The following is an 11,060-nucleotide window of genomic DNA, read 5'->3' as shown; positions in this document are numbered from 1 at the left end:
TCATTGCCTAGACCCCAAAGATTTCCTGTGGGGGGTGAAAAAAAATCTATTGCTACCAAATGAAGGATGGCACTGGAATTACCCATTCCCCGGAAGAAGGTGCGTGTTCCCAAGAAGTAGAAAGCCTTTTGATTTCAATGGAGGGAGCACACAGGAAAATGTCTCCATTGTTGGAAATGCATCAGGTCGACGTCGATTCAATCCAGTTAAAGAAGTTTTATGGCATAAAGGTTATAAGTCTACTTTTCGTTACCCTGCAGTGTTGAAGGTGTTTTACGGAGTCTATCAATTTTGGTTTTTTGAAACTGATTGTGAAGCAATGATTTTTGCTGACTCATGGCCAGATATAAGAGGACAAAGACATAGTCCAGCATTATCTCCTAAAGAAAACTTTGGTAGCTCTGGAAAAGGAAGAAATGGCAAAAATGGGAAAAAAACAGGAATGGAAAGAGTCTAACTTCTGAAATGGGATTTTCAAGATTGGAGTCTTTTGGGTTAAAAGAATTTTCTTATTCTATTTTTTCTTTTATTCTTATAATATTTTGATGTTACTGACTGTTTGGCTGGGCAAGGAGAGATTTGGACTTTCTTTACTAGTCATCAGCCACTGGTGGGTGACCCACACCCAATTTTTGTTTAGGGGATTACTACCTTCTGGTAGTTTTTTTGGGGGGGGATTTTCTTTTTTTTTCCTTTTTCTTTATTTTTTAATTTTTTTTATTTTTAATTTTTTTTTAGTTTTTAATTTGTGATTTTTTTTTATTGGAGGGCCTATATACATTAATTTGAGTTTTTATATAAAGATATTATTGGTATTTAGTAATAATAGTAGATATGTCAAAGTTGAGGTTTGCTACTTTTAATGTTCGAGGATTAAATAGTTAGATGAAACGTAAGAGGGTCTTGGCGTATATTAAGAAAATGAAAATTGATATTGCTTTTTTACAAGAAACACATTTGAATGTGAAGGAAAGCGTGAAATTAAAAAGGGACAGGGTTGGGCATGTATATTCTTCTTCATTTAATTCTAAGGCTAAAGATGTAGCTATTTTGATACGTAAAAATGTATCTTTTGAATTACAATCAATGGAGAAAAAGGCAGAAAAAATAAAAATTTAAAGAAGCTAAAAGTAGATATTGTATTTTTGCAAAGGACTCATTTGACAGAAAAAGAACATTTGAAGTTGAAGAGAGATTGGTCAGGACATGTCATTTTGTCTTCATTAAACTCTAAAACTAGAGGCGTGGTGATATTAGTTAATAAAAAAAAACTTTTTGCTGTGGATTTTTTTTTGCTAATGTTGGAAGAGTACTGATTGTTAACTGGAAGATTTTTTTCTGAAAGTTGGACTTTAATGTATGTTTATGCACCAAATGAAGATGATCAGACATTTATTTCAGGGACATTTTTAAATACGAATCAGGCATATGGGAATGTTTTAGTCGGAGTAGATTTTAACTGTTGTTTGGATCCCTTGTTGGACAAATCTCCAAAAATTGTTGAAAAAACTAAAATGGCCAAAAGACTGTTTAAGATGATGGAGGATTTAAATTTAGTGGAAATTTGGAGGAAATTAAATCCAACTGAGAAAGATTATTCACTTCATTCAGCTCGGCATAATTCTTTCTCTAGAATAAATGTATTTTTGATTTCTGTGCATTTACAAGGTAGATTTAATTTTGCAGAATATAAAAGTAGGTTATTCTCATATCCTTCATTAAATGTTTAGGGACTGAATTAACTGAGACAGCTTATCGATGGAGGTTTAATGAAAAGTTATTGAGTAGATGAGAGATCAAATTATTTTTTATTTACAAATGAAAGAAAATTCAGTTCAAAGTAAATTTATTTTGTGGGATGCTTTAAAAGCATATTTGAGGGGACAAATTATTAGCTATACAACTAAGAGAGAAAAAAACTATTTATTCGTAAGTTTAAATTTGGAAAAGGAAATCGAAGGCTTGGAGAAAAAAATTTAAAAAAATTATACAGAGGATGAAAGGATAAATTTATCTAAAGTGAAATTACGTTATAATTTACAAATGTATAAATATGAGAAAATGATTTTGCAGTCTAAACAATGTTATTATCAATTGGGAGAAAGAATGCATATGGTTTGGCATGGCAATGTAAAACTGAGCAAGTATCAAGGACAATTAATGCTATTAGGAAGAATGGAGAAATTACATAAATGAATACTGATGAATTTTTAAAATTTTATGAAAATTTATATATGTCAGAGGGTTATCAAAAAATGGATCAAATTGATTTATTTTTATCTAGTTTAAATTTGCCAGTGTTGAATGAATTTGAGGTAAAGAATTTAGATATTTTATTTACTGAATTAGAATTGAGAGAAGCTTTGCAATCGATGCCTGATGGGAAATCTCCTGGAGAGGATGGATTTAAGGTGGTGTTTTATAAAAAATTTAATGATTTATTATTTCCATTATATAAAGATGTTTTGAAACAAGCAACTAAAATGGATGTATTTCCAGAATCTTTCTCAAAAGCATTGATTACAGTTATACCTAAAAAAAGAAAGGAACTCTTTAAAAGTGTCACCTTACAGACCGATATCATTATTAAATGTTGATTATAGATTGGTGTCAAAAGTTTCAGATAATAGGTTAGTGAATTATTTGCCAAATTTTTTTACGTAACAATCAGGTAGGGTTTGTCAAAGACAATATAGTTAAATTGTCATCAGATAATATAGTTAAATTGATTTCATTAATTAATGCTAAAAACAACAAGATAATCAACCAACGGATATATCTTTGGATGCTGAGAAGGCATTTGATCGAGTTGAGTGGAAGTTTTTGTTTAAAGTATTGGAAAAATTTAATTTTGTTCCATTTTTTAGGGGTTGGGTTAGGGCTTTATATGCATAACTTACGACAAGGGTAATAACGAATGGTGAGATTTCAAAATCTTTTAATTTATCTTGTTCTACAAGACAGGGTTTTCCTCTTTCACCTGCTTTACTTGCTTTGGTGACAGAACCTTTAGCTCAGGCTGTTTGACATGATTTTGGTGTTAGAGGACTTAAAGTGAGAGAAAATGAAAATAAAATTAGCTTATTTACACATGATGTTTTTGTATATTTAACTAATCCAAAAACTTCACTAAAATTATCACAGGACTTGTTGAATAAGTATGGTAAATTATCGGGATATGAGATTAATTGGGAAAAGAGTGAGGTTTTACCAATAGCAGAAGAAGATTTTATGGATTGTAGACAAATTATTAAATTTAGATGGTCAAATAAAATTAAATATTTAGGAGTAGTTGTAAATAAAAATGATCATGAATTATTTATTTTGCATTATGTACCTTTATTAAATAAGGTTAAAATTGATTTAGATAGGTGGAAAGATTTACCACTGACCTTAATAGGAAGAGTGAATTGCATAAAGATGAACATTTATGCTCGAGTACAATACTTTTTTCAATCTATTCCTTGCATAGTTGGGTTATTCTTATAGAAAGGTAAATTATCGAGGGTTTCTTACCAAAAATGGACTTGGCATTATAAATTGGGTGGTTTGCAATTACATTGTTTTTATAATTATTATGAGGTGGCACCGATGAAGTTTATTAATTGGTTATTTGATAATGAACAATCTTCTAGGTGGGCAAAGATAAAGATGGCTCAGATTTTGGAAAATAATATTAATCATTTTATTTATAAATGGAATCCTTTATTGTTATAAGAATTTAAATTATCCGTTTTTCGACATACAATGAATATTTGGTAAAATCGCAATTTAATTCTTGATTCTATCGGAATAGTTTCGAAAAGATCACCATTATATCAGAATAAATTAATTCCCTTTTCATGATAGAATCCTTACTTAAAAGATTGGGAAATTAAAGGATTAGTGAATGTAATAGATTGTTTTGAAGCAGGGAGGTTTTGTTCATTTAAAAGGTTGGAGGAAAGATATGGTATTGCATCAAATTCTTTGTTTATTACCAACTTTGAGATTACTTAAAGAAGAATTATGGGAAGGAAATAAATTTACCAGGTCAAAAGAAATTTGAATTATTAATTGCAGATAAAGGTGAAAAAGGCTTTATTTCTGATATGTATAGGTTGTTGCAGGAGAAAATGGAAAAAGACAAATGGGAAAGAATTAAATATTATTTTGACATGGGAGGAATGGTCAAAACTGTGTGTTGACGGTGTTACCAAGTTAATTAATGTGAGGTATACTATGGTCAATTAGAATTTTTTGCATCATTTATATTCAACCCCTGAGAAATTGAAGAGACATGGATTCAGTTTAACAGATTTCTGTTTTAGATGTAGAGAGCAGAAAGTTACTTTTGTACATTCAGTTTGGTCGTGAAAGAAAATTAAGCATTTTTGGGAGGAAATTATAAAATTTTTGAGGAATTTGTTTCAAAGGGATATTTAATGGATCCAAAAATATGTTTGTTGGGTTATGTTAATGTTCCATTTGTTGATTCAAAATGCCTAAACCATATTTGGCTTTGTTAAGATTTGGGTTAGCAGTAGCGAGAAAATGTATAGCTGTCACATGGAAGAATATAAACTTGCAAAGATGGCATAACGGATTGCAGTCTTGTCTATATTTAGAAAAATTAACATATAATGTAAGTAATTACTCTTTTTTATTTATATGTGTTGTTTATATTTGAAACACATGGCTATAGAAATTAAATCAATGTTGTAATGTTGGCAGACCAATCAGGGAATATTTGATACATTTCTCTAAGGTTTTGGGGGAGGAGAGGTTGTTTTTTTTTTCTTTATTTTGGTTATTTTTTTCTTTTTTTGGTTTTTATTGTATTAGTAAGGGGGAGTGGATGTAGTTTACAGTTATTTTATGTGTATTTGATTTTCTTTATGTAATTTGAGAATATTAAATAAAATCTTTCAAAGAATCGAGTGTGTATGTGTGTGTGTGGGGGTGTGGTAGGAACTGCCGCTGATCCCCGAGTCCTCCCCACTGCCGCCGCTGATCCCCGACCCCTCCCCACTGCTGCCTGACACATCGATTCCTCCAGACGCTCGAGATTCCAGCCGGCTTCTCTGAGCCGGCAGGGTGTCACGGTTGATGTAGTGGTTAGGGCAATGGCTTTACATGGCCAGTGGTCAGGACTGGACCTCAGTTTGAATACTGCGCTGTCTGTCAGAAAGTTCTCCTCCTCGTTGCTATCAAGTGGCTTCTGTGTTCAATCTTGCCTTTGAAAGTTCTTCTGCATTCAGGACAGGTTGTTCCAGATGGCAGATCAGGCTTGGGTTGCTACGGCCTCTCCTCTCATCTTCTTCTATTTCTGCACATCTGCTGGCTTCGAAGGTTGCTGTTCCCTCTCAGATGATGGTTTGCCAGACCTTTCTGTCCATGGTTCATCCACCCTTTGACAGGTCTTGTTTTTCATCCTGCAGGGTGTCTAGCCACCCTCCTCACCAGGCAAGCCTGGTGGGGGAGCCGGTTTAGTCGCCGACCACTCGACCATGCGACAGGTAGTACTGGGTTACATGGTACCAGTAGCACTCAGGCGAGTGACCTGACACGGATCCTTGTTTACTCTTCACTTCATGCAAAAAGGCTCCCAAGTACTCATGTTGAACATGACTGTGGCCAATATGCCTTTGTTGAAGAGCCTCAGGATCCGTACTTCCATTTCAGTTCATCTAATACTAGAAGGGGTGTCCTATAGTTGTTTCCTTGATGCAGAGTTAAAGGCTTTGGTGTGGGTGATGAATGACGTGTACAAAGGTTGGATCTGTTCACTACATTTTTTTTGGAGTTATCGAATTTTTAGGTGTTGGCAGAAATCTTGCTTGAACTTTGTTGAGATCCTCCAGGACTGGATGTAGAAATACCTGAACATGTTGATTGTGTTTCCAAGTGTGGCTGCCTTATTGACTGTTGGTCCTGCTACCAGCTCGACTTCCACCACAAGTTGTTGTCCTCCCTTCTGCGCTTCACGAATCTACAAGCAACGGAAACAAAAGTCATTCAAGGGAAGAGATGAACAGAGTTGAGGAAGATCACGCGAAGATGACCAATGGTCTTCAGCTCAAAATCATCTTCACTTTTTCGTAAAGATTCAGAGACAATAGAAACCCTTTAATCCCCTATCCCTCTATCCCTCCCCATTCGTCGACAACTCTTCCTCCCTCTCACTCCCTCTCCTTCCCCTCTACCTCTCACTCTCTACGAATATCCCTCCCCATCCTCAAAAACTCTCCTTTCCTCTCCTTCTCCTCCTCTTCCCCTCACCCTCTCCCAAAATCCCTATCCCTTCCTCAACAACTCTCCCTCCCTCTCCCTTTCCCCCTCCTTCCCCTCCCTCTCCTTCCCCTCTCCCTCTCCTTCTCTGCCTCACCCTCACCCTATTATTCCCCCTTCCTCGAAAACTCTCCCTCACTCTCCTTTCCTCTCCCTCTCCTTTCCCTCTCCTCCTCTTCCCCTCACCCTCAGCCTATATCGCTCCCCCTTCCTCACCAACTCTCCCTCTCTTCTTTCCTCTCCCTCTCCATCTCTTATCGCTCTCCTTCTCCTCTTACCCTCACACTCTTCCCTATATCCTTCCCCATTCCTCGACAAGTCTCCCTCCCTCTCCATCTCCTTCCTCTCTCCCTCTCTTTGTTCTCACCCTCCCACTATCCCTCCCCTTCCTCGACAACTCTCCCTCCCTCTCCCATTCCTTCCACTCTCCATCTTCTTCTCCTCCCCCACTCTCTCCCTATATCCCTCCCCCTTCCGCGATAACTCTCCCTCCCTCCCTCTCCTTCCCTTCCCCTCACAATCTCCCTATAACCCTCTGCCTTCCTTGACAACTATCCCTCATCTTCTTTCCCTTCTCCTTCTCCTTCTCCTCCTCCTCACCCTCTCCCTATATTCCTTACCCTTCCTCAACAACTCTCCCTCCCTCTCCTTTCCTCTCCCTCTCCTCCTCTTCCCCTCACCCTCTCCCTAAATCCTTATCCCTTCCTCAACAACTCTCCCTCCCTCTCCCTTTCCCCCTCCTTTCCCTCCCTCTCCTTCCCCTCTCCCTCTCCTTCTCCACCTCACCCTCACCCCATTACTCCCCCTTCCTCGAAAACTCTCCCTCACTCTCCTTTCCTCTCCCTCTCCTTTCCCTCTCCTCCTCTTCCCCTCACCCTCAGCCTATATCGCTCCCCCTTCCTCACCAACTCTCCCTCTCTCCTTTCCTCTCCCTCTCCATCTCTTATTGCTCTCCTTCTCCTCTTACCCTCACACTCTTCCCTATATCCTTCCCCATTCCTCGACAAGTCTCCCTCCCTCTCCATCTCCTTCCTCTCTCCCTCTCTTTCTTCTCACCCTCCCACTATCCCTCCCCTTCCTCGACAACTCTCCCTCCCTCTCCCATTCCTTCCACTCTCCATCTTCTTCTCCTCCCCCACTCTCTCCCTATATCCCTCCCCCTTCCTCGATAACTCTCCCTCCCTCCCTCTCCTTCCCTTCCCCTCACAATCTCCCTATAACCCTCTGCCTTCCTTGACAACTATCCCTCATCCTCTTTCCCTTCTCCTTCTCCTTCTCCTCACCCTCTCCCTATATTCCTTACCCTTCCTCGACAACTCTCCTTCCCTCTCCTTTCCTCTCCCTCTCCTCCTCTTCCCCTCACCCTCTCCCAAAATCCTTATCCCTTCCTCGACAACTCTCCCTCACTCTTCTTTCCTCTTCCTCTCCTTCCCCTATCCATCTACTTCTCCTCTTCCCCACACCCACTCCCCCAATCCCTTCCCTTCTTTGACAACTCTCCCTGCCTCTCCCTCTCCTCTTCCCCTCTAACCCACCCCCTTCTTCGACAACTCTACCTCCCACTCCGTTCTTCTCTCTCTCCTTCCCCTCTCTTATGCCCCTCACCCTCTCCCTATATTCCTCCCCCTTCCTTTACAACTCTCCCTCCCTATCCTTTTCTCTCCCTCTCCTTCTTCACTTCCTCTCCTTCTCCTCAAACTCTCCCTGTATCCTTCCCCCCTTCCTCGACATTTCTTCCTCTCTCTCCTTCCCCTTTCCCTCTCCTCCTCTTCCACTCACCCTCTCTCCCTCTATCCCACCACCTTCCTTGACAACTCTCCCTCCCTCTCCTTCCCCACTCTCTCTCTTTTTCCTCTTCCCTTCACCCTCTCACTATATCCCTCCCCCTTCCTCGACAACACTCCCTCCCTCTCTTTTCCTCTCCATCTCCTTCCCCTCTCCCTGCTCTTCCCCTCTCCCTCCCCTGAGTGAGGTGCTGGATTTGGGAGGGGTGAGGTCAAATGCAAGGGAAAGTCTACAATATATCCTTTCTAGCATTGATGGAGAGAAGGATTTTGAGCTGAACGCTCTCTGCTCCCTGAAAGAGACAACATGGTGGAGAGGATGGTAAAGAAACATCCAGCCTGCTGGATTTCATGATTTGGGGCACTGAGTTTAAAAGTTGGTGAGTCAAGTTACAGCTGTATAAAATTTTGGTTCGCCGCATTTGGAATATTACGTAGTGTTCTGGTCCCTGAATTCACGGAAGGATGTCGAAGATCTTGTAGACCTCTATCACGTCTCCTCTAATCCTTCTACACTCCAGCTCTGCGAACCTTGCCTCATGAGAATTGTTTCCCAATCCAGGCAGCATCCTGGTAAATCTCCTCTGTCCCCTCTCCTTCCTATAATGAGGTGACCAGAACTGAACATAATATTCTAAGTGAGTCATACCAAAGATTTATAGATTTGTAACATGACCACTCTACTCCTGAATTCAAACCCCCTATGAAGGAATCTCAGCACACCATAATCCTTGTTCACTCTCCTATCAAACTGTGCGGCAACCTTGAGAAATGTGTAGATTTGCAACCCAAGGTTCCTCTGTTCATCCACACTCTTAAGTAACCGACCATTAACTCTGGACTCAGCCTTCTGGTTTGTCCTTCCAAAATGCATCAACTCTCACTTATCTGGATTGAAATCCATCTACCACTTTTCTGCCTAACTCTGCATCCCACCTTCATCATTTTGTAACCTTTAACAGCCTTCATCTCCATCCACAACTCCTCCAAACCAACCTCCGTGACATCCGCAAACTTACTGACCTATCCATCTGCCTCTTCATCCAGGTGACATGAAAATCACAAAGAGCAGGGTTCGCAGAACAGATCCCTGCGGCACCAACCTCCAGGCAGAATACTTTCTTTCCACTACGACTCTCTGCTTTCTTCCGACATGACAGCTTTTATTTCATGCAGGTAATTTTTCGCTCATCCCATGACTCAGGACTTTCTGAAGGAGTCTCCTGTGACTGACCTTGTCAGATGCCTTGCTAAAATCCTCGTAGACCACATCTATCACCCTACCCTCATTAATTTCTTTTGTAACCTCCTCCAAAGACTGAGTTAGATTTGTGAGGCCAAAGCTTGCCTTCACAAAGACATGCTGACTATCCTTGAGTAGAGTGTATTTCTCCAGATCTTCATAGATCCCATCCTTAAGAATCCCTTCCATTAGTTTACTCACCAATAATGTAAGACTAACCCTAATTCCCAAGATTCTCCCTATTACCTTTTTTAAACAAGGGGACTCCATTTACCATTCTCCAATCCACCCGAGTCAAACTGCCGTCTATCACTCTCCTTTCCCACGTGAGTGGTGCTGCTGTCTCACCCCCCCCCCCCACACATCTGGGTCACGCTGCTGCCTCTCCAACCCACCCCCCCACCCCTTCACCAAGGGTCGATATCGAACACTTTGGAGACCCCTAATATGTAATTTAAAGTAACTTAATGTCACTTTATTTGATTCAGCAGAGAGTGGGGCAGGGAGGCAAGGTTAGGGGGGCTTTACTAAAGCTCAGCCTGGAGTGGTAGTTAATCCGCCACAGTTGACATGGTGTTGCAGTCGTGCTCCAATCTTCAAATATGCCTGGATGTAGCAGGCATGGATAATTGCCGTTGATTTGCCACAACCCATTTTTTATACACTTGTGGATGCATGAAACTATGCACCAGCTTTGATCTTTTTCAAACTTCGAACATGCGAGGCAGGAGCTTCAATTGTAAGAACCCATTTACTTGTTTCAGATGGTGAAGAGAATCAACATCCACGTCATTCTGTGCATTTCTAAATGGCACATTGGGGAAGTAGTGAAATCAAATTGCATGAGTGGATGCAATTGGTTTGGATGAGACCTTAAACCACATCCTATATGGTTTTTAAAGAACATACAAGATTCTATCGTACAATAAATTCTGTTCTTTACCCGGCCTCGGGCCTAGTCGGTTCGAGCAGCGAGTCGGAGGAGACGGAGACCAGAGTTTGGGCAGTGTTCGGAGGAGGAGCGAGTTGAGAGTGACAGGTTTAATTGGTCAAGGCCAATAAAAGGAGGAAAAGGCAAAGGAGAAGCCAGAGAGGAGTGGCCCAATGAGAGAGTGGCCTGGTGAAAGAGTGGGGCTTCGAGGCTTTGGCTCGAGAGGCTTCACCGTATAGGGGCTGAGGTCGAGTATCTAGATTAAGGTAAGACTATATTTTTTTGTTATTTTCTCTTTCTAAGGTGAGGGGGAGAGAGAAGGGTTGAGTGTGAGAGCAGTTTGCTCTTTTCAGTGTCAGATGTGAAAGGTCCTGGAGTCTTCGACCTCCTGGACATCCACGATTGCACTAGGTGTACTGAGCTGCAGTGTCTCAGGGACCGTGTTAGGGAATTGGAGCTGCAGCTCAATGACCTCGACCTGGTCATTGAGAGTGAGGCCGTCATAGATAGGAGCTATAGCCAGGTGGTCTCAACAGGGCCACAGGAGGAGGATCAGTGGATTACATTTAGGAGAGGGAAAAGGGAAGAGACAGATACAGGAGGGGGCCCCTGTGACTGAAGCACTCAACAAATTGTACTCCTCCTTGAGGAGCATTCAGGCTGGGGAAGCAATCAATGGCTGTATCTCTGGCATAAGGTCGGCCTCTGTTGCCCAAAAGGGTAGGGAAAGGAAGAGGAGGGTAATAGTTATAGGGGATTCGATGGTCAGGAGGACAAATTGGGGATTCTGTGGATACGAATAAGGAAACAGATTGGTAGTTTGTCTCCCTGG

The 11,060-nt window shown here is 40.9% G+C and overlaps 1 protein-coding gene across 1 annotated transcript in view; it reads right to left on the bottom strand.

Moving 5' to 3' along the window:
• Positions 1-2,104: 2,104 nt before the first annotated feature.
• Positions 2,105-11,060, bottom strand: part of LOC138750487 (microtubule-actin cross-linking factor 1-like) — a 30,681-nt gene continuing 21,725 nt past the window's right edge. The window contains exon 8 of the mRNA XM_069912558.1: positions 2,105-5,971. Coding sequence (XP_069768659.1) covers positions 5,964-5,971 — 8 coding nt within the window. The 3' untranslated portion in view covers positions 2,105-5,963. The remainder of the gene's footprint in view (positions 5,972-11,060) is intronic.

The sequence above is a fragment of the Narcine bancroftii genome, unplaced genomic scaffold, assembly GCF_036971445.1.
Source record: "Narcine bancroftii isolate sNarBan1 unplaced genomic scaffold, sNarBan1.hap1 Scaffold_154, whole genome shotgun sequence".
NCBI classification, from domain to species: domain Eukaryota; kingdom Metazoa; phylum Chordata; class Chondrichthyes; order Torpediniformes; family Narcinidae; genus Narcine; species Narcine bancroftii.
Note: the sequence above shows the minus strand (reverse complement) of the source record. Positions and strands in the feature narration are given on the sequence as shown.